We start from the raw sequence: 21,120 nt of genomic DNA, 5'->3' as shown, positions 1-21,120 counted from the left end.
CGTCCGAGGCGGGAAATGGCGGCCAGCCCGGCGCCGCCGTTGTTGCCGCCGCCGCCGCCGGGGGAGGCGGGCGCGGGGCCGCCGCTCAGCCCGGCCGCCGCCGCCCGGCGGGACCTGCGGGTGCGGTGCTGCTCGCGGCGCAGCCTGGGCGAGGTGATGGCGCTCTGCGCGCCCTTCGTGCGGGCCCTGGCCCAGGGGCAGCCGGGCGGACCCGCCGCCGCGGGAGACGCGCTCTGGGTGAGGTTGAGCAGCGCGCGGGGAGCCCCGACGCTACTGGGTCTCGTCTCTGAGCGCTTGTGCCCGGGGCCCGGCACAAAGCTGAGGCGGTCCGTGGTGTCAGCCCTTAGCTTAGCGGGTTTGTGTAGCTGTTTCCCCCGAGGTGGCCAACCCGGGCAGAGCGGTGAGGCAGGAGAGGCCTTTCCAGCTGCAGATGTTGCGTACCTGTGCCAGAAGGATGGCTTCTCAAGCTCTCCCGTCTCTTGCAGAACTTCGAAACAGCGGTGCGGGAGAACGTTACCATTAATGGGCAGCCCTGGGAGGAGACTTCGGATGACTCCGAGCTGCAGAGTGGTATGGGTTGGTTTCCATTAATTTCCTGCTGGGTGGTTTTGGCTTCTGCATGTGGTATTTTTAATTGGGCAGTTTTTTCCCCCAGCTATCTGTGGCAGTAAGGATGCTTATGGAGCAGGTAAGGTCAAACTCCAGCTCAGATGTGCCCGTGTAAAGATCTGAAGTGCTGCACTGCGGGAGCACGATTCTCACAGAGCAGTGTTCATAAACAAAAAGAAGGGTAACCAAGACTTGTAGGGACCTGTATCCAAGAGAAAAGGAAGGGGAAAGTGCTTTATCTGAAGGACCGTTGCTTGTTTGGCACTTCTGTCAAGATCCTTATAGATCTTGAGGCACAAGTTCCAGCTGTCACTAGTATGGTGGCTACCTAACTTAAAGGATCTGCTCTTGACTACTAGAGAAAAAGTAGCTTGGAGACTACCAAAGTATCTGATATTAACATGGGAAAAATAAAGGTTTAACTAAGTTTAATAGCAGCTGTCTTGCTGGAAAGTCTACAGCAAGCTTTCAGAAAGTTGGTATTTCAAAGCAAGATTTTTCATTTGGGAGGTTAGGATAGAGCATGTTCTATTTCGTCAGCTTCTCTTATCAGAATAAAGGGAGTGTACAACATTTAATGGAATAGGGTAAGGTGATCTATTTTTAAAGCTAGAACACAGCAACAGGATCCAAGTCCGGAGGCTTCCTGCCCTCTCTGGGCAGTCAGTTTCTGTGATTGACTGCCCTGATGGTGAAAATTTTCTTTCCTGTGGCCTATTGGAATTTCCTTTACTGTAACGTATCTATTGCCTCTCATCCTTTTGCTGCACACCTCTGAGAAGAGCCTGCCTTTGTCCCCTCTAGAACCGCCTTTAGCTAGTTGAGGGTAGCAGTTAAATTACCCCCTAGCCTTCTCTTCTCCAGGCCGAACAAACCTAGCTCCCTCAGCTGCTTCTCATACACCATGTACGCTGGATACCAACCCTCTTGGTGTTCTTCCATTTGAGTTGCTCCAGTACTCAATGACAGTCTCCCAGAGCATCCAAGCTAGGATGTTATGGTCTAGGTAGATGAGAATCCTAGCTGGATCGTTGAGCTCAGAGGGTAGTGTTTAATGGTTCATACTTTTATCTCGGGGCTGATTACAGGCAGAGTTCCTCAGGTGTCTATTCTGGAACCCATTCTGTTTAATGTCTTTATCTGTGACCTGGAGGAGGAGATGGAAAGTGTCTTCACCCAATTTGCAGCTGACATCAACCAGGTTGGCATGCAGTGAATATGCTCAAGGGCAGGCCCATTCAGGGGGGCGTAAACAGGCTGGAGAAATGCATCTGTGGGAATCTCATGAAATTCAACAAGGACAAAAAGCAAAGCCCTAAATCTGGGAAGGGGTAACCCCCTGCAGGGGTACAGGATGAAAAGGACCTGGGGGTCCTGGCAGGCTAACCCTGAGCCAGCCTAGTACATTGTGTTAACAGGAGTGTAGTCAGTAGATGCAAGGAATTGATTATTTGCCTTTACTCTGCACTTACTAGAGCACATCTGGAGTAGTGCACCCATTTTTGGACTCCCCAGTATAGGGAAATTGATGATAAACTGGAGTGAGTTCATCAGAGGCTGCCAAGACAGCAAGGAGACTGGAGCACTTGCCCTATGAGTTGAGACTGAAGGAACTGGGCTTGTTAGCCCAGAGAAGACAAGCCAGCCTTCCAGTACCTATGAGGAGGTTACTGAGAATATGGAGCCAGGCTATTTATTGAGGTGCACAGAGGCAAGGGTCATAAATTAAAAGGGGAGGTTCTGACTTGATGTAAGGAAGTAATAATTCACTATTACGATAACCGAGCATTGGAAAAGGTTGCCCAGAGAGCCTGTGTAGTCTCCAGCACTGGAGGCTTCCAAGAACCAACTGGATGAAAGTCCTGAGCAACCTGCTTTGAACTGGGTGTTGACCCTGCTGTGAGCAGGAGGCTTGAGTCAGGAGACACCTTCTGAGGGCCCTTCCAGCCTGAGTGATTTTGGCCAAGATCTCTTCCTATCAAGAGACCCTAATAGTATGTCTGTTGCTATTATTGAATATACAAATTAAGTAAATGTTTATAATTATTGCTATATAGTCATATATTTATATGCAATATATACAATATTTTTATAATTATTTTCTTTTGAATAATAGTAGTGGAGATTCTTGGTAGTCTGGTGTCCAAAGAAAATTTCAGTGCGATTCATTTGCTGGCCTGTATTAGTGTTAGATGTTCTTTGCCTGTAATGATGCTTTTTATAGTTGCACGAAGCCGAAAATACAGATATATTGAACTGGCTCTGGAGAAAGAGCTCCTTGAACTGTTTTTTGGTCAGGAAGCTTCTGCAGTTGTAGTTCTAGAATAATAAAACTCCAACTCCTTTGACTACAAAGTCAAAAATGCACTGGTCTCATGATGCAAAATGCTGAACTGATTCAGGCTTGCTTAACTAATTCCAGTTTGTTCAAAAATTCGTAAGAGGATTTTCTTAACAGGAAAACTTTGTCCAATTGGATGTTATTTTCAGTAAGTTAGCCTTTGTCTGTACAAGTCTAACTTTATGCCAGCTAAGATACTGTCATCTTCCTACAGCTGGCATAAAGCAGGTGTAAGGACTGTATTGTGCTTTTTAATTTGACATAAATTTACTCATTTGCCTATCTCTGATCCAGTTTGAATCACCAAGTGATCCGGCATTTTGTGCCTTCGGTGTTTACGTCGACCAGTGGCTCAAGTCTTTCCTCTCTATACTTAAATGATTTCATGGTGATCCTAAAACAAACAAACCCACAAACTCTTAAAACCTTGATTTTGCCTTTCTGAGGTTTACGATCACCTGGTTCTGCACAGATTGACCAAGAGAGGGTGCTCAAAATCCATTCTTTACCACTAGATTGAAAACATTGCATGGCTTGCAAGTTGTGCTCGAGATGTTAGTGGGGACAGTGAATTTAAATGCTAAGGAGTTTGCAAAATTAAATTAAAAAAAATGAAAAAGCAAGGCTGTTGTCAACGTTTCAAATCTCCACCAGGGGAGAAAAATTACAAGAGTGTACAGATGGAAGAATATAGAAATATGCACCACCTTTCAGTTACACGCAGTTAGGATATAAGATTGAGTGGTTAATTCTGTTTTCTTCTATAACTCTTAATTTTTATGGTTTGTAATGATGGTGTGTGATGTCAGGACAGTGCAGGCATTTACTAAATTTTGAAACCAGTTTTAAAATACTATCTTAAGCTTTTAAAATTGTTTAATTTTAAATTAAATTGCAGTTTAATTGCAGTCTTGAAGAAGCTGAGTACCTGTAGTCGGGTAGCAGTAGTCAAAACGCTTCAGTCAAGAGCTAAAAATATGTTCTAGGTATTTAGTCTAATCTTACGATTGGAAAAGCAAGCTATGAAAGTTAGCTTCTACCAGATACGGTCTCTTGGGCCTCAGATGTTGAAAGCAGACATGTTTTGGTTTTTTGGAAACTCCATATGACTAGTAATTACAGATGTCCTCAGGATGCAGAGTATTTCCAGAAACTGTGTTTCATTATGGTGGCATTGCATATTGTCAAAAATTCATAGACGGATTTTAAAATCAAACTGCGTATCTGTGCTCTATATGCTATAAAATGTTAGGCTTCAAATTACTGTTTGGACAGTTGGTATTTGTTTAATGCCTGTAAATTACACAGGTAAACCGTTTTTCTTGCTGCATCTTGCATTGCTTTTCTTCAGTTGAAAAACAAATTATCCCAAAGGACAACCATTTCTTTGTGAGATTTTCTTTATAGATTCAGAGTGCCTAGAGAAAAATACATTTTTGTTTTTTTCCCCAGATCATTCCCTGCCTCCCCTGTTCTCACCGGCTCCCTTGCTTCAAAAGTAACTGTTGTGCTCCAATTTCTATATCACCTTACAAGGAGATCCAAGACAGATATCTTCATCTTCATTGATAATCGTGCACGATTTCTTATTTCAGATCTAAAGCTGTCTTTTTCCTTATAACTTTGTCTCAAATTAAAAAGAAATTGTAGGAGAATTCCTACAATAACTTTGTGTGTTTGTGATTTTTAGGTTCCAACATCAAAATTCTTGAAGATCAATTTGATGAACTAATAGTAGAGACAACAACAAAGCGTAAGCAGTGGCCTAAAAAGATACTGATGCATGCTATCCAAACCATGAAAGCAGAGCAAGAGATGTTGGTGAGTAACCTAAGATTTTCAGAAAACCTTTGCATATAGTAGCTGCTGACCACGTGTAACTTGAAGAAATAAATCATCAAATGTTGAGCTTTAAGCTCCTTCCGATAGTTGCTTTTCATTCTTTGTCATATAATGAAATTGTTTCTTTGTATTAATTTGTTCTTCAGTAAAATGAGGGTTACCACAAAGTGGTGTGACTATGAGTGAATTGGGCCTGTGGCACAGTTCAGCGAGTTACTTAAACAGATTGCTTCAACATGAAGACTCATGATTTACAAGCCAGTATACACCTATTTGTCTTGTCAAATCCGGGTTTCTGAAATCCTTGGCTGAAGGCTGGTTGAAGTACTAAATGTTATGATACGTACAGATACTATCATGTGCAGTATATGACTTTTAAAAAGATGTCTGTGTTTTCCTAAGCACTTTTGTTGAGCTAATGACTGCATTGAGTAAGTACTTTCAGTAAAGAAAGAAAGAAAAAAAAAAAGTAATGTGGATGAATGAATAGGTGTGGTAATTTCTCTGATTTTTTGACACTGAGTGTAAAGTGATTACTGGCATTCAACAACCCAGTCATGTCCTTGGTTGCTAAATTTCTTTCCTGCAGTTATGTTAGGCCTGCCTTTTGCTTACCTGGTGATTAATTAGGAATCAGTTTTCTATGGGGGGGGGGGGGGAAGGACAAGCGGCAATGGGCACAAATGGAAATGCAGGAAATGCCATTTAACCATTTAAAAATAAAAAAGGACTGTGAGGGTAGTCAAAACACTGGCACAGGTTGCCCAGTGAGACGGTGGAGTCTCCATCCTTGGAGATATTCAAAACCTGACTGGATGAGGCCCTGAGCAACTGGCTCTAGTTGGCCGTGCTTTCAGTAAGCGGTTGGACTAGACCATCTTTAGAGGCCCTTTCCAACCTCAGCTATTCTATGATTCTATACTAAAGAAGGGATTTTTTTTAGAAAGTTGTTTAAGAGCCTGCATTGCATTTCTGAGGACTAAAATTGACAAAAGTAATTCTCTCGGTTAGCCAGGCATAGATGATTTACTGTAAGTAAAAGTGCATGGGTATATATTTGTCTTAAATCTGAGATGTTTTCTAACATATATTGCCTTTTGTGATCTCTCTGTTTTGTCACTATATCAAGTATGTAAAACAAACAAAAAAAATTAGCTAAAATAAAATATGCTATTGCATAACACCAAGATTTAACAAGACCTTTTAATCTTTCTGCAAAAGGAAAACTGTTCTACCTGGCTCCCAAAGTGGATTATTTAGAATGCCTCTCATGCTACCTTTTTTCTGTTGCTGACCTCTTCAAATTTTACACCACCACAACTAGATGATTATTTTAATTAAAAGTGTCTGCAAAATATAGAAAGTTTTTAGTTTATCTCTGTAAATGAAGTGGCTTTTTTTTCCCTCTCAGCTACTTCAGCGAAGGTATTAGTGGTTTCTCTGCTTTTGGTTGAGGAATTTTTATGTTCTTTTTTGACCCTAGCTGCTCCTGTGATACATGTTTTCTGAGGCATAAAGAGCAGCTACAAAGATGCGGTAATTAACTGCAGTTTATCTGGAGAGAACCACTGATTCAGTGTGGTGATCTCCCTATAATTGCCAAAGCAAGAGATCATCCTGTAGGTTTTCAGTCAATACATTCTGTTATGTTTGAGGATAATGCAAGCAATGTTTGTTCCTCTGCTTGAAGCTGTTACTGTAAACTTGCTAAGAAGATGTGTGAACTGTGAAAAATTTGCTCTGGTAAAACTACAGGGAATAATAATTAACTTTCCTCTTATTTGTCTTTGGTTGAAGAAGGTTGAGAGACAGATCTGAAGTGGAGAAAAATACTAACTTGTGGATGACATAACTTGCGTTCCCATGTCTTTGCCTTGTTTCCTTCTTCTCCGGTAGTTACTTCTAATTCTACCTTTAAAATAACTAAATATTAGTTGTATTCACTATTTATTATTAGTTAAATTCATGTCACAATTAACTGATGTCAGGTCACAAGACTCACAGTAGGACCAAAGAGCCAGAGAGCCTGGTCTGTGAAGGAGAGTGTTCTTACTCATGCATAAGTAATTGCAGGGCTAGAATGTAGTAATTTAAATAGTTTTCTTTTTCTTAGCTTTTTGTCTTAATGTACCCTTTGTTCGAGTTTGCTCCTCTGTAAAAGCGTACTGTTTTTGTGAATGGCTCCTTAGAAGCCAGAGCAGCTCTCTTTCCTCAGTTGTGCAGCAGGTGGCAATGCTTCTTCCAAAATGCCTGGATTTCGGTTTAGTTCTCATGCTTTAATAATTAGAATGCTGCAAACTAAAGCAGATTTTGGAGACGTGTTTGCAGTGAACTTAACCGTGTTAACCAGAACACTATTTCCAGTAACTGAGTGTCTATAAACTGTACCTCTAATACATTCTTTATCTAAATAATTCCACCACCATCTCCTTGTATTAGCCTTTCTCCGTTGTTCTGACTGCTATGTGTACATTAGATATCTATTAAACCAAGAGGATATTTCAGAATTTTTCTTTTTTTGAATATGCAGAAGCTCTACCAGCCTTTTGTAACGCCAGAAGAGATAAGATCACAGCCTTCTCAAGGTAAAGATTTCGCGGGGATGGCAACTGTACTGAGGAAACACTGCCTACTTTACTGGCTAGCTGTAAATGTTTAAGAAGCTTTGTTTAAAATTATTGACTGTTTAAATAATTAACTAAAATAGCTAGAAGTTTGTCATAACTGAATGTATTGCTGCATCAGTTTGTTGCACCCGTTTCTCTTCTTCTAAGCGCTGTCTGCTGTTAGGCACTGTACTTAAAGGCAAAAGCTGGCCACTGTGTGGGTATTGGGTAGAAATTGTCACAGAGCTACGCTCAGTAGGTTTTCTTACTTCTTTCCTTCACCACTGGTGGAGGCCAGATGGGGAACTAGATGGATCGCTGACATTATACTTTGACCGTTCTTGTGTTCCTTTTACGTGAATACTAGAAATGCTTCGGTCTCTCTTCCTAATCAGTCAGTTTCTTCAGGGAATTGAAAGCAGTTGTGTAGTACTCAGTGATGGCAGTGTTGACTCTCCTAACTTGCAAAGAGGCATCAAATTTTATCCTGCCTGTGTCACTTGTAAGGGTTGATGAAGAAACAAAACTGCAAACAATGTCATAAGTTTTCTACATGCTTTTGAAAGATTCCTTATACAGACTCCTTGGAACAAGGTGGTGTATTTTGCAACTGGTGATTGGGATGTGCTTTTTTGAGGCTGATCTTAAGAAATTGAAAGTTTTGTCTTGCCTGCTCTTAAGTATTGAAAAATGACAGAATTTACCGATGCTTTTCTAAGTTGAAAAGCGTGGTTACAGAATCCTCACTATGGATTGCTGCACATGATGTAAAGCTGGTGTAACAAGCAGTGGTGTTAAAGTTTGAGAAGCTGAGCTTAATCTTCCAGTTCTCATCTTGCTGATCTAACTTCACTCTAGGCATCATTTCCTCTTTGTAAACAGGAGACATTGCTTCCAGAAATGCCAGCCTGTGCAGCAAAGCAGCTAACGGGAGCAGTAAAGAGTGTCACTTCATATCTGGGTTTCTTTTGGTTTCTAGTGTTCCAGATCTATGCTTTTCTGATGTGAATTAACTACTTGTAAGTTAGTAACGGCTTGCACTATGGTATTGCCTTTTTAGGTTTGGTAACAGCAAAGTCCTAGCCAAGATAGCATAGAGTTTGTGCTGAATTTTAGTATTATGTAGTCTTTGGGAAGTTTATGTATCCCAGTTTAGCAAGTACAGTGGCCAGAAACCAAAAATGTTTAGATTACTCAATACCTTTCGTTTCCTTTTTTCATTTCCCTATGTTTTGGAAAGCCTTGAACACTGAGGAATATAATGCTGTCCATGTCAAGCTGAACTCCTGCAGGCAAATTTCATTTAACTGTGTGTCAGTCTTTCTGTATAACTGGAATAATCCAAGTAATTATTTTTACTTTTACTTAACTCCTTCCTTGCCATTTCATAGGGTCACCAGTCTCCTAATCCCAATACTGTGCTATAAGAATGCTTCATTACGGACATAGCCTTCTTTTAGAGAATGTCCATTCATAGGCCTCTGTGGTGTGTTTAAAGAGGCTGCTGTTGGACCATTTTTCCTTCCAAACTCTGAATGACGCGCATTTTAGCATCCATGTTCATACATGGATTATGTATTCCTAAACCATGTCTGATCAGCACATTGGGCATGCGGACAGACAATTTAACATAACGCCGTCTCTTGCTGCTTACTACGTTTCAGCAGGGGATCACTGTCACCCTGAGATAGAATACAGTGATTGACTTAAATTATCTTCAGTAGCACTAATGAGATTGACTTCAAAGCAGAATGCTGTGTTTAACCCTGAAAGGGTTTAGGGGTGTGTGCACCGTCTAACGTTGTATCCTGCTGCAGGCACTGCTGAAACCCTACAGAAAAATAGTAGTAGCGGAGGTGAGGCTGCTTAGTTCCCGGGAGCACGCTTGCTTATCTGCTGATTTTAAGTTTTTGTTGATGGCATAGCATTGCAGATGGAATAATGGCGGGGAACGTGCAAAACAGTTTTGTAAGTTTAACTCTTGAGTAAAGAATTACTATTGCTTGTAAATCAATCGTTGAAAACATATGTTGTGTTGATGATCTTACCATATTGCTACTGCAATCAAATATATGCCATTTTCCCCCCAGTATTCTGCACCTGCTGCCTGCTTCAGTGTTCCTGAAAGCTTCTTTTTCTTTCTTTTTTTTATTAACCCAGCAGAATTAATGCAGTTCATGATGTTTACGCTTGGGGTTTTTTTTGTTCTTAGTGTTAATGCTTGGTAAGTTAAGCCAGGAGAAAAATGTAGCCTTTCTTGTAAAAGCTGACTCGTTGGAGCTGTAAGATTATTTTTTTTGCCCTCCTTAAAATGGGTTTCCTTCATCTCATTTTCTCCACAGTTGTGTTTATTCTCCTTCTTTCATGCATTTTTATCAAATGTAATATGAGCTTGAAAGGTTTGAATACAGATTTTTTTTTCCCCCTTTATAACTGTTCTCTTTATGTCAAATACTGTCTTTGTGTCTCATGTTTTGTATAAGCTGTAGGTTTTCTAGTGAAGAGCTTTGTGGCTTGCTATAGTTGAGACTGCTAGACACTACTACATTTTGAGTGATAAAGAGTAATAACAGTAAGATAAAACATACAAGCTGTCATCCTCAATGCTATGATGAAAGGGGTGTGTTGTAGGTTTAAGTTTTGTACAGGGACTCTACTGCTTTTCTGTCCGATTTCTAAGAAGTCAATAGCAAGTATTGGGGGGAGGGAGTTGTGTTTCAGAAGTTTATTTGGGCTTTATGTTTTTATGTAGATGCTTACATCGCAGATCTGAAGCAGGTGACAGAAATGGCATCCGAACAGATCAGTGGAGCAATGAAGGTGAGATCTCTGTGTGCTCCAAGAGGCTATTTTTTTAGTTTCTTGATCTGATAATACGTCACAAAACAGGAGTTCTAACTCATCTTGGTTATAGTTTTGTACAAAAAAGCCTGCGTGTGTACTTTACCTCTAGGTTTGGGCTGCTGAAGTTGTATCTGTAAAGCATTCCCACTCACGTGGTAGTAAGGAAGACTACCCTGTGGCTATAGGAAATATTTTTTACAGAGATTTTAGAACCTGCAGCATCTGAAAACTAAAATGTCTTTTGAAGACCCATACAACTTCTTATAGCACGTGACACCTATTACTTCAGTACCAGCTTAGACATGAACTGTGGTGTTCCTGTGGTACTTACTCAGCTTAGAGCCGTAATGAAGGAACATTTAAACTTGGCATATTCTTTGCATGGCTTCTGAGTGCAGACCCTTGTCACTGTTAGGCTGGTAGCTCTGAGTTCCCAACCTTCACCTGCCATCCTAAGGATCATCTCTGCAGACACTGAAGCTTTTGTGCCTGTCAGGATCTAATTAATGTATTTCATTCATTGTAACCATTACTTTTCCCATGTAACTTGAGATACGTGGGTTTGTTTTTGCAGTCTCTCCCAGCGCTGATAGAAAGAGCAGAAGGTTTTTCCCAAGCGTTAACTTGGCAACCAACCTTGGAACTCTGCAAGCTGCGGCAAGAAGTCTTTGCTGGTTGCAAGGCAAAGGAGGAAAATGATGTCCAAAATTTCGTATCACCAGGAGAAGTCACACCAACAGACGCTGATACCAGTAAAAATCCTTATGTTTTGCTAAAAAGAAAAAAAGCTGCAGATTCACCAGAAAGAAGACGTTACCCACTTCGGCGGAGGAAGATTACTCTCAGCGCGTGAATTTCTCATTTAGTGTTTTCAGATTGGAATCTCAGTTGTACTCTTGTTCAGTGTGCTCAGTCTTTTTTCTTAAAACTTCGTCTCCCCTCTAGTTCAGTGCTATACATGGGAGCTTCCTTAATTATTTAGTCTTTGATCCTTTTAAATATTTCTATTTTTACTGTCGCACTGATGGTATATGAAAGCCTACGCATACCAGTAGCATCCGATATCCAGCAAGTATATTTGCTGATTAACTCTCATTTTTTGCTCTTTTATTACAGCATTTAGCTTGAGTCCTCGTGCTTCTCAGAGTTTGTGCACATGCTTTACGTACGTGGGCAGTCTTTTAGTAAACCACTAAGTGCTCATTTACACGAAGCATGTCTCTGGAGAGGTTGGAGAATGTCTAGCTTTCCTAATGCACTTTCATTTATTACTGAGTCAGGTGGCTATTTTTTTAATAAATAAATTAAAAAGAAATTCACACTGGAGCATATTGAAAACACCAGATTTGATATGATGTTACAGTTTTTAGAAAATCCACACACAGATGTGACATTGGTCCGTGCTATTCCACCTTTCCTGAATTTAGGTCAGCGGGGCATATTTATAGTCATGTTTGTTTAAACTTGGATTTTTAGTAATTGTATGTATTTACTTGCAGCGTGCTCTTCTGAACAAAGATTTGACCATCCACATCTTGCCATCTGATATTTCATTTCATGTAATCCAATTATGCAGTCTGGGGGTTTCCTGGACAATATTTCTGTACATTACAGGATCTTGACTTGGGTCATGTGTGCATTTGTGATGTTTGACTAAACTTTAAAGATCGGTATAGGCTACCAGTAAATGGTATTAAGTTGAGCTAGCTTACTTTTTTTTTTTCCTTTACACATTAGTAGCTAGACGATTGCACAGTAGTACTAAGTTGAGCATTGTGCCTTAACCTTTCATAACTCTTTCTGGTTTATGATTGCATGTGCTTGCAGTAAGTACTCATGTCTAATATGTAACGTATTTCTCACACAGTAAATGGAGGGGGGTTTTTAGAAGCTTTATTAATGAAATGTACTGTGGTAAGAAGATAGGTCCAACTTAATGTCCAAGAGACTGAAAATTTTCAAGAAAATGTGTGACAGATTTTAGCATCATTTATTTTGTAAAGGTGAGCATCTGTACTGAGACTTTGTATATTTAATCATATGTAAATATTTGTTTCCCGTCGCTCTTGTATATACAAACCTGTGTTTTTATACAAAGTAAATTAAATCGATTAAGGAAGATCAAAGTTTCAGATAATGTTGTTAGTTCTAATCCTGGAATAGATGGTGACGGAACAGTAAGTGTACTTCAGAAGACATCTGTGTTAAATTTTGGCTCGAGTAACTGAAGTAGTTCCATTTACCGCCTTTGAACTCACAACTGTTATTAATCTCAGGGCTACAAAGCGTCTAATGTAAGAGAGGACAGGATGTAAGAGGGACTGGAGCTGCGAAGCTGTGGAACGTGTGACGGACGGTTTTTCACACAGCGACTTGCTATTCTAGCTGCTTTTCAGTACACGTGCTCCGTGCTGCGTTGAAAATCCTCACCATGGCTCTCGTCACCAAGATCCACAGATACTCTTTAGTCTGAGCGTTCCTAGACTAAGGTGAGCCCTGCAAGATTTTGCATGGCTACCATTACAGTATTTGAACGTTTTCTATGTTAATAGGAAGATTCCCTGCTATTCCCTGCAAATAATGACAGGCAAGTATAGAAAATAGCTAGGAATAGGCAGGTCTCTTTGAAGAGGTCTCATCAAAAATGGCCAAGGTAGGACAAATGCCTTAAGAAATAAGGAGGGAGATCACGGTGGATTTAATAAGATTTAAGATTTAATGATTTAAGATTTAATAAGCCAATTAATGAATTCACCCTACAGTCCGTGTTAGAGTTAAGAGATTGCAGGATAGTTGGTCTGCCCAGGATTTGAATGGATGCCCTGAGCTGGGGCCGTCAGGCCTTGTTCCATAGCCCTTGTTTCAACCGCAGCTGGGTGGAAAAAGAAAACAAATGCATCTGGAAACGCTGGCCAAATAAATAGTGTAAAGAAGGATAAAGAAAACAATCAAGATTCCAAGTGCAGCATATAAACTATGAATTTACAAATCTCTGGTGGCTACTTTTGGCCAAGCAGCAATGGAAGGTGTCAGAGGACCTCCCTTTAAATGCAAGTTCTGTGATGAGCTAAACTTGACACTTGCATGTTCAGCTGTTTTTCAAATTATTATTAAAAATTTCTGCAGCAAGCGATATCTGCAACTAGCCGTGCCTGGCATCCGTTCTTCCCACTGGCAGAAATGTATAAAATACTTAATTTTTTCCCATTCCAGTAGCCTTTTGTCCTTCAGTTAACTTTTCATAGAAATCAGCAGTGTTGTGCAAGACAGGCGTCTAATCAGGCTTCTACTGAAGTGTCACAACGTCCAAACTTCTTATTTTTAACTTGGGGCGAATTGGTATTGCATCAAGAAATGTCTGGTAGTTTTTCTTTATATAGCCTTTGACTTTTGTAAGACGGCTCAATGGTGATGGATGCTTGGGGACATTGGCAAACCGAGTTTGAATTTCATGGCTTTTTGGGGTGAGATGGAACATCTCGCTGTTTGTTAGCGTGTAGTGTCAGCGATGTGCTTATCGCTCGTGAGGGTGGGCCATCCCTACCCAAGAAAAACTTGTAAATTGGAGCAGTATCCACGCACGCTTTTGCTGTGTGTAGTTTCTGAACAAAGGGGATTACAAATAGTGTGCAGGGAAGCTCCTCCTCCAGAAATCTTCACGTGGACACCGACGTCTGTTTGGAAGCTTGGGCGTGCTGGTGCTCTGAAACCCAGTTCTGATACGTGGCGTTCTTCAGAAGAGCCGTGCTGTGCCAAGCCGTGTTCAGCGACTCTAGTCTGCATGTGTGTAGGCTGCTTCAGTGCAGACAAAAATAACTGATAAACTGCCATTATAAAATGTAAACTCCGCTGACTTAGACTGCTTTCTGGGCTTGTTTTCTCTCCTGCATAGAAACACTCTGCCTTTACTGCTGCGTTACCTGGAATTATTGTGTAGGCATTTCTACAGATGTACCAGAGATAGCTTTAATACTAAGCAGAAACTTGTTCCCACAAGCAAATTTTGACTTTTCATTTCCTTTGCCACTTTGAACAAGAACAGACTGTGTTCAGGCTCGAGGGGACCGTCCTGTGACTTGTCCCATACCTGTGGGATCCCGGAAACCTTACTCTACAGCTGCTGGGAGTTACTCAATGAAGCAGATATTTATTCAGCACTAATAAATTCTTGGTAAGCTGCTCAGGACTTGATGCTGTTAGATAGCCTGCTTGTGCAGTTGCCATTAACGGCAGCATGGCTCCTGGAACAGCACGAGAGCTTCGTGTGGGGTCAGTCCAAAGTCCCTCTGTGGAAGGGGGCTTTTTTCCCCACAGATCACTCTGAAGGGCTGTTGAGGTATTTTTTCTGCATGGTTCATAGGTTTTATTGCAAGAGAATATACCTGTTCCCTGAGCTTATGAAAATACCGGCTTCTAGTCCTGTTTATTTCAACTGTGCTTAAGCTACAAAGGCAGCAAGGAGCCCAGCGCTCTCTTTTTAAGCAGCTGTCCCAACTAAGTCTCCGCTCATGCCCATACTTCTACTCCTTTTCTTTAACTGCACAATGTGTAGTTAATGCAAGATTGGACGGTTTCAAAGGAGCAGTTGAGAGCAATTCACCCTCTAACTGCTCACCGCCTGGCAGCTAGGGCTGCCTCCAAGAGACGTTGGTTTGGATCCCCTCAGCTGGAGAACGGCACTGAACCCACACCTTCTGCCGCCTCCATGAGCACCCCCTTGGTGAGCACCCTGGTGTCGGCATGTTGGATGACGGAGGAAGGGAGAAGCAAGGCTGCTTTTAAAGAAACCAGGGGGCTGAGAACATCCTGTAAGATGCTTGGGAGACCCAGCCCAGTCTGGGGATGCAGGTGAGGTCAGGGCACTTTGGCGAGGGTGCCCATCCGAGTTGTGGGTCCCCGTGGCCGTTACGGTGGGGAAGGCTCACAGGTACTCAGTCCTCCGGGGTCAGAGGAGCTCTGAGAAAGTGCAAAAGCAAAGGTGTGGGTAGCCTGGAAGATGGAGACAGAAGCTGCTTTGAGGTAGAACAGCTGGGGAGAAGCGCTTCCTACCAGGGAAGTCCTGCTCAGGTTTTTCAGTAATGCTGATGGTCCCGGAGCCTACCAGGAAACCCGTGGCAGAGTGCAGACTTCTGTTTGACTCTTGGACTCCCGGGCAGCGCAGTTCTCTCACCTTCAGCACGAACTGTTAGCCAGATCTTCCTGAAAGGATAGTCTCTATTTACTCAGTTTGCAAACTTTGTAACCTCATCTTCATTTAAGCTGGATGACTCAAACTTCTGGGGAAACCAGAAAAATAGGGAAGTATCTGATTTGTTAAGGTACCTGGGGCTTTATGACTGACTGCCCTGCAGTTTGGGGGCACTTAACCCTCCTTGCATGGCCACGCGTTTGCCCCTGTGAGTTGAGCACGGCCAGGAGTGCACGTTACTTGCCATATATACATCTATGGTAGAGCAAGGACGTTGTTGAGGTACCTGTCGGTGCAAACACCTTCCCTTCCTTCAGAGCGGAGGGCCAAGATAACGGTTCAATTAAAATGTAAGGAAAGTGTTTGGAGGGGTAAAAGAAACATTGTTCAGTGTGAAAATACTCTCGACAGAATAGTCGAACAGAGGGATTTTTGCCTGCAGCAACTGTATTTTCAGCGGTCCTTGTCCGGCTTCGCCTTTACAAGAAGCCTGTGGCATTTCCTTATTATTTAAAGGAACAGGGCGAGTAGCGAAAGTGAAAATCGCTCTATCCCAGCCCCGATGCCGTGTCCCCACGCCCATGAACCCTGGCTGAGCCGGCTGTCATTTCGCTGGAGCTCAGGCCGCTTGTGAAAGCCGATGTCGCAGAAGCGCGGCGGGCAGCAGCTGCCGGAGGTGAGCCGGTCCCGAGCGCCGGGCGGGCTCTGGGCGGGGGACGCCGCGGGAGGGCTGGGCCGGCTCCCGGGGCAGCCTGGCCTCCCCGCCCCGCCGCCGGGAGGAAACCTGGGGAGAAGAGAAACTGCGGGGCGGTTAGTTCTGCAGGCGAAAGCACGAGTCGGGCCGCCCGGAGGGGCGCCGGGCCTAGCCGGCCCCCGGAGCTGGGGCTCTCCGGGGGATTTTCAGGCAGCTCCTGCCCGGCAACGCCGTGCCGCGGGGGTGCGGGCTTTCCCCCGGCTCCCGGGGGCTGAGCAGACCCCGCGGTGCCGGGGGACGGGCACCCTTGCCGGCGCGGGAGGCTCAGAGCCGGGGCGGCCGGCCCGGAGGGAAGCAGTGCGGGCCGGGGGCTCCCGGTTCCCCGGGCGCGGCGCGGCTGCCGGCGGACGCCATGTGACGGCCATGCGGGCGGCGGAGCGGCCGGGAGCGCGGCGGCCCGGCGGGGCTCCCGCGGCGGGGCGGCGGCTCCGCCCCCGGGCCGGGGGGGTGCCAGGTGCCGGGGCGGCCCGGGGCGGTGCGTCCCCTGCCCCGCCCCGCCCCGCCCCGGCCCTGCCCGGCCTGCCCTCCCTTCCCCTCCCTTCCCACCCCCCGCGGGCCGGGGGAGCCCAGCGGCGCCGAGCGCGGCGCCCCGGGGCGGCTCCGCAGCCAGCGGGATGTCGTGCGCCGTCCCGGCGGCGGCGGCGGCGGCGGCGGGGGGCAGCGCGCTGCCTCGGAGCGCGGCGGCCGAGGGCAGCCAGCAGGTAGGGGCAGGGCGGAGGGGCTCGGTGCTGTAGGCGGGCGGGCACATGGGGCTGAGTCACGCCGGGCAGCGCCCTGTCGGGGGTGCCCTCTCCCCCCGGGCATCGGCTCTTCCCTTCCCAGGAGGCGGCTGTGGTGCAGGCTTTTCCAGGTAGGAGAGCGGGAGAACCGCCGGTGGTGCGCGGAAAGCTCCCTGCCGCCGCCGCACGGCGCGGACAGCGGCTTTTTCCCCGCCGCAGAGAGCCGGGCGGGCGCCGTGAGAAGCGCCGGGCCGGGAGCGCCGCTGGCCCGCAGCAGGGAGGGCAGCAGGGCGGCTCCGCCGGCCGCGGGTGCGGGCGCAGCGGTAGCCCGGCTTTCTTCCCCGCCGCTCGCACCTTCGTCTCCTCGTTCGCGCTGGTGTAAAATGCTGCCCGTCGGGCAGAGCGGGAGCGCAGGTCCCCGCCGTGGGAGACGGGGGTGCCCCCATCAGCGGTGCAGCGAGTGCCCGCGGGGCTCTGCGGCATCTCCCGGCCATCTCTGCCGGCTTCCACCCCTCCGCCTCGGGCCCCACCTGTGCAGCGGGGCAGGGGGATGCGCTGCCCTTGGCAGGCACCGTGCGGTCTGTGGGAGGCCGGGGTTAGGTGCTGTGAAATTGGGAGTATGTGCTCATGCTCAGCAACCCTTATACGCCTGACTTCGGGAGTCTCCGTGTGCACTTTAAAAACGCGTTTCTGGTTTATGTCTTCCAGAGTCATGAAGAAGATGACAGAAAGGTAAGGAGGAGAGAAAAAAATCGAGTTGCTGCACAGAGGAGCCGAAAGAAGCAAACTCAGAAAGCAGATAAACTTCACGAGGTGAATGGGTACTTGATGCTTTGCAGGCACGGCTTGGGTACCGAGCGCGGGACTTTACAATAAATGGGACTTCTTAAGCAGGCGTGGGCCTGTCTTAACGCTAATCCAGCTCAGAGAGCTGTGGGTGTGAGGCAGAGACAGGCGTGCTGCGGGGTGCCTGGTCGGGAACTCCCGGACACTGATGCTCACGTTGGATGGTGCAGCTCTGCCATCGGTGACACTGCGAGGGAGAGAGAGATGTGGTCCTGCCCCTCCCCTCACCCTCCCTCTTTTGCTATTCCCGTGACCACCCAGTGAACTGGATCACAGGGCTCCTCTGGGCTAAAACAAACCCATTTCCTTCTGGATTAGTGTTAAGCTTGTCATGTTCGCTATGGCAGTGGATGAATGCTTGCTGCCTTACGAGGGAGAAGGCGATGGAGGGGGAGGAGGGGACCGTGCTGCTTAGTGGCAGTGCTGGCTTAAGTCAATTCTAAAACTAGAGTGTGAGACAGAAATACCCAGTTGAAAAGGCTTCTTAGGAACTTCAGAACCTCCAAGCGTGAGAGCTCGGTTCAGTTAGCTGTTACACTTGTATACTCTGATAAATAACAGTGGGTGTTTCCAAAAAACCATGAAAGTAACTGATTCTTCCAGAAACTCTTAATACTTCTCAATATCACAATGTGGTGTAGTTTTCTCGTGTCCCCAGTGCAAATGCTGGAGGACAGGAATCCCCTTTCTCTGGTTTTGGATGTTACCTCACACAACAGTGCTTTTGTTGCAGACAGGGCTCTTGGGGTAGGTGTTAGTTCTGCTGCTGCGATTGTGGCTGAGTCAGTTGTTCAGCTCTGGAGGTTCAGCACAGGCTCTTCTCTTTCTCAGTGTGGAAGGTTCTGCCAACAGTCAGCAGAGGCCAAGAGGGACAGTGTGGGGAGTTTTGGGTTTGGTTTTTCCCAGATCTCCTCTGAGTCAGCGCCCGAGAAAGCCAGGTGCAGGGTACTTCTGGAAAGGGGTAACCCCTGGCTTTTGTGGAATAATTTCTGGGCCCTGTGCCATCCTGCAGCCTCTCTGATGTTCCTCCTGGACTCGAGGGTCTTCCTCGTGCTGGGAATCTTCATTCTCGGGCACGTAGGTTTTCTCAGGTGCAGGCAGATCTGGTTGAATAGACATTCATTCTTAGCAAGAACAATTTGATAGTCTCGTCCCTGAAAATGGGACAGAGCAATGGGAGAGTAACATTTACTCCAAAACCCAACCCCATGGGGTTTGGGGCAACAAGAGGTGAGCAGGGACAGAGTCAGGGATGGACAACTTGGCTGGAGTTTGGCTACAATAAGATGTTAAGAGAAACGTGCCTGTCTCACTCTGTGGGTGAGAAGTGGTGGGTGGTGGAAGGGTGTTGAGGGAGGGCAAGGGGATCCAAACTTCTGCAGCAAAGGGCAACAGAGACAGTGCCAGGCTGCCCAGAGGAGCGTTGCATGAGAGGCTCTCCCTGCTGCCTGATAAACAGGCCTTTTAAGGCATGTGTAGGCTTTGAAGTTCACTTTGAAGCTTTCCCAGGGAGGTGAGATTGAGTGGGTGAGTGTTGAGCCCTAGGCCAGCAGTGAGGTGCAGACACCTGCAGGTTTTCCGTGGGCTGGCTCTGAACCTCTAGCTCTCTTCTCTTTGGGATGAGAAGTCTTGACAGCAGGGACACTTGAAACACGCAGTTATCAAAAAATGTGACACACGAGTCTCATATCCGTCACAGATGTATACTGCAGAGCATCTCAGAACTCCCCGGCAGTTAATAGCAGCGTATTCGTTGCCAGAGAAGCCTTAGCTCAAAAGCAGCCTGGGTCAGGGATAACCAAGGCAGTGGTCAGGCCTTCTGGTGACAAAGTGGGGCTGGGAACAAGCTGGCATAACGCTCCCCTCCTCCTGTTCTTGAGTTCCCGGGCATCTGAGCAGGTGGCTACAAGCCTGGCTGGGCTGGAGGAGAGTGACTGGCACCGGGCGTGCTTGTGCTGGGTGTCCGTCTCAGCCAGCACCTGGGTAAACGGACTTTCCCTGCACTGGCCCGGAGCAGGGGCTGCCCTTTCCTCGCTGGCAATGCCAGGCACTGGGTTTTCCCAGCACCTACCTGTGCTCGGTGCTTTCATTTTCTCTGCTCTGACAGTGCAGAGCTGCCCTGCTCGGCCCTTACCAGCAGAGGCGGCCCAGGGCTGGAGGAGGCCACCATGGGAACGCAGCCACCCATGCCTGCAGCCCTGGGCTGCTGGGGACCCCCGAGGGCCAGCGGCACCTCCTGGTCTTCGGGGCCACAAAAGGAATCACAGCGTGGTCAGGGCACAGGTTGTGAAGCACTTGCCCTGTTCCAGCACCCAGGCTGTGTCTGTCTTTCCTTAGCATTTTGCAGATTGTAATAAGAAACTGTGCAGTTTTTTTACAGTTACGTGAATATACTCAAGGTGGAAGCACTGAAAGGAATGTTTTGACTGTTGAGTAGGCTTTTATTTTTTTTTCCCTCCTTCCAGGAATACGAGTCTCTTGAGCAAGAAAATACCTCCCTGAAAAGAGAAATCGGAAAGCTAACAGATGAAATGAAACACTTGAGTGAAGTGTTGAAGGATCATGAAAAGATCTGTCCACTATTGCACTGTACCATGAACTTTGTGACCGTACCAAGGCCCGATGCACTTGCCAGCTGCCTGCCAAGATGAGAGCTCTCCTTGATCACCTTTAAATGTGATGTGTGAAAGTGTCATTGACAGGAGATTTGAAGAACTGCCTACTTATGGTGCAGGTCTTCCATCGAAGAGGGCTGGACTTGACCACGCAGCTCTTCTCCATGCTGAAGTGTTACAGTCTTCTGAATCTCAGGAAAATACCAGTATGGAAAACAGACAATTCGAACGGCGACTTCTTATTTGGTAGAATCTTCAAGCCACAGTTTTGCATTCAGAAATGTCAAAGTGCGGTGCAGCCCACCATCGTGCGATGGAATGTAGACAGGGAAAAGTACTGACCTTGGGCTGGGATGCCTTTCTCCCACACGTCCACTGCCAGTAACCCTTTGTCACTTGTCATCCATGTATATCACATTCTGGCTGCTGTTTTTTTTTTCCTCTAAACAGGTTTGGTTAATAAAAGCGATGTCCCATCTTTATGATGTTCTCCACCTTCTTCAATAATCAATGTCTTTATAACATCTCTACTTTTTCTTTACTGGTCAAATCCAAAGTCTAATGCTAATCTTCCTGTCAGTTGTTTTATCATTTGCTTATCACCTCTTCATTGGTTCCTCTTTTGAAGTGTGTGTAACAAATGAGTTTTCCCAGTCTTTATTTCTTTAGTATCCCCAATTATCAGCCCTGTCAACGTTAGTTCTTGGAGTGTTTTATATCCTAAAATATGGCTTGGCCAATTTCTAATGATGATTA

At 45.7% G+C, this 21,120-nt stretch overlaps 2 protein-coding genes across 2 annotated transcripts; both read left to right on the top strand.

Annotated features, from left to right (window-relative positions):
* Positions 1 to 12,368, top strand: NSL1 (NSL1 component of MIS12 kinetochore complex). Its single transcript, XM_076334542.1, has 6 exons — positions 1 to 237; positions 486 to 570; positions 4,641 to 4,771; positions 7,323 to 7,377; positions 10,151 to 10,218; positions 10,817 to 12,368. Exons 1-6 carry the CDS (start codon positions 16 to 18, stop codon positions 11,093 to 11,095), a joined length of 840 nt encoding a protein of 279 aa, XP_076190657.1. The 5' UTR covers positions 1 to 15; the 3' UTR covers positions 11,096 to 12,368.
* Positions 12,369 to 16,547: 4,179 nt separating this feature from the next.
* BATF3 (basic leucine zipper ATF-like transcription factor 3) lies at positions 16,548 to 20,846 on the top strand. Its single transcript, XM_076335565.1, is given in 4 exon segments — positions 16,548 to 16,637; positions 16,640 to 16,885; positions 17,612 to 17,716; positions 20,215 to 20,846. Coding segments are annotated over 4 exon segments (627 nt in total). The 3' UTR covers positions 20,401 to 20,846.
* Positions 20,847 to 21,120: the final 274 nt, after the last annotated feature.

The sequence above is a fragment of the Aptenodytes patagonicus genome, chromosome 3, assembly GCF_965638725.1.
Source record: "Aptenodytes patagonicus chromosome 3, bAptPat1.pri.cur, whole genome shotgun sequence".
In the NCBI taxonomy this organism is placed as follows: Eukaryota; Metazoa; Chordata; class Aves; order Sphenisciformes; family Spheniscidae; genus Aptenodytes; species Aptenodytes patagonicus.
The sequence above is the reverse complement of the archived record's forward strand: the minus strand, read 5'-3'. Positions and strand labels throughout refer to the sequence as shown.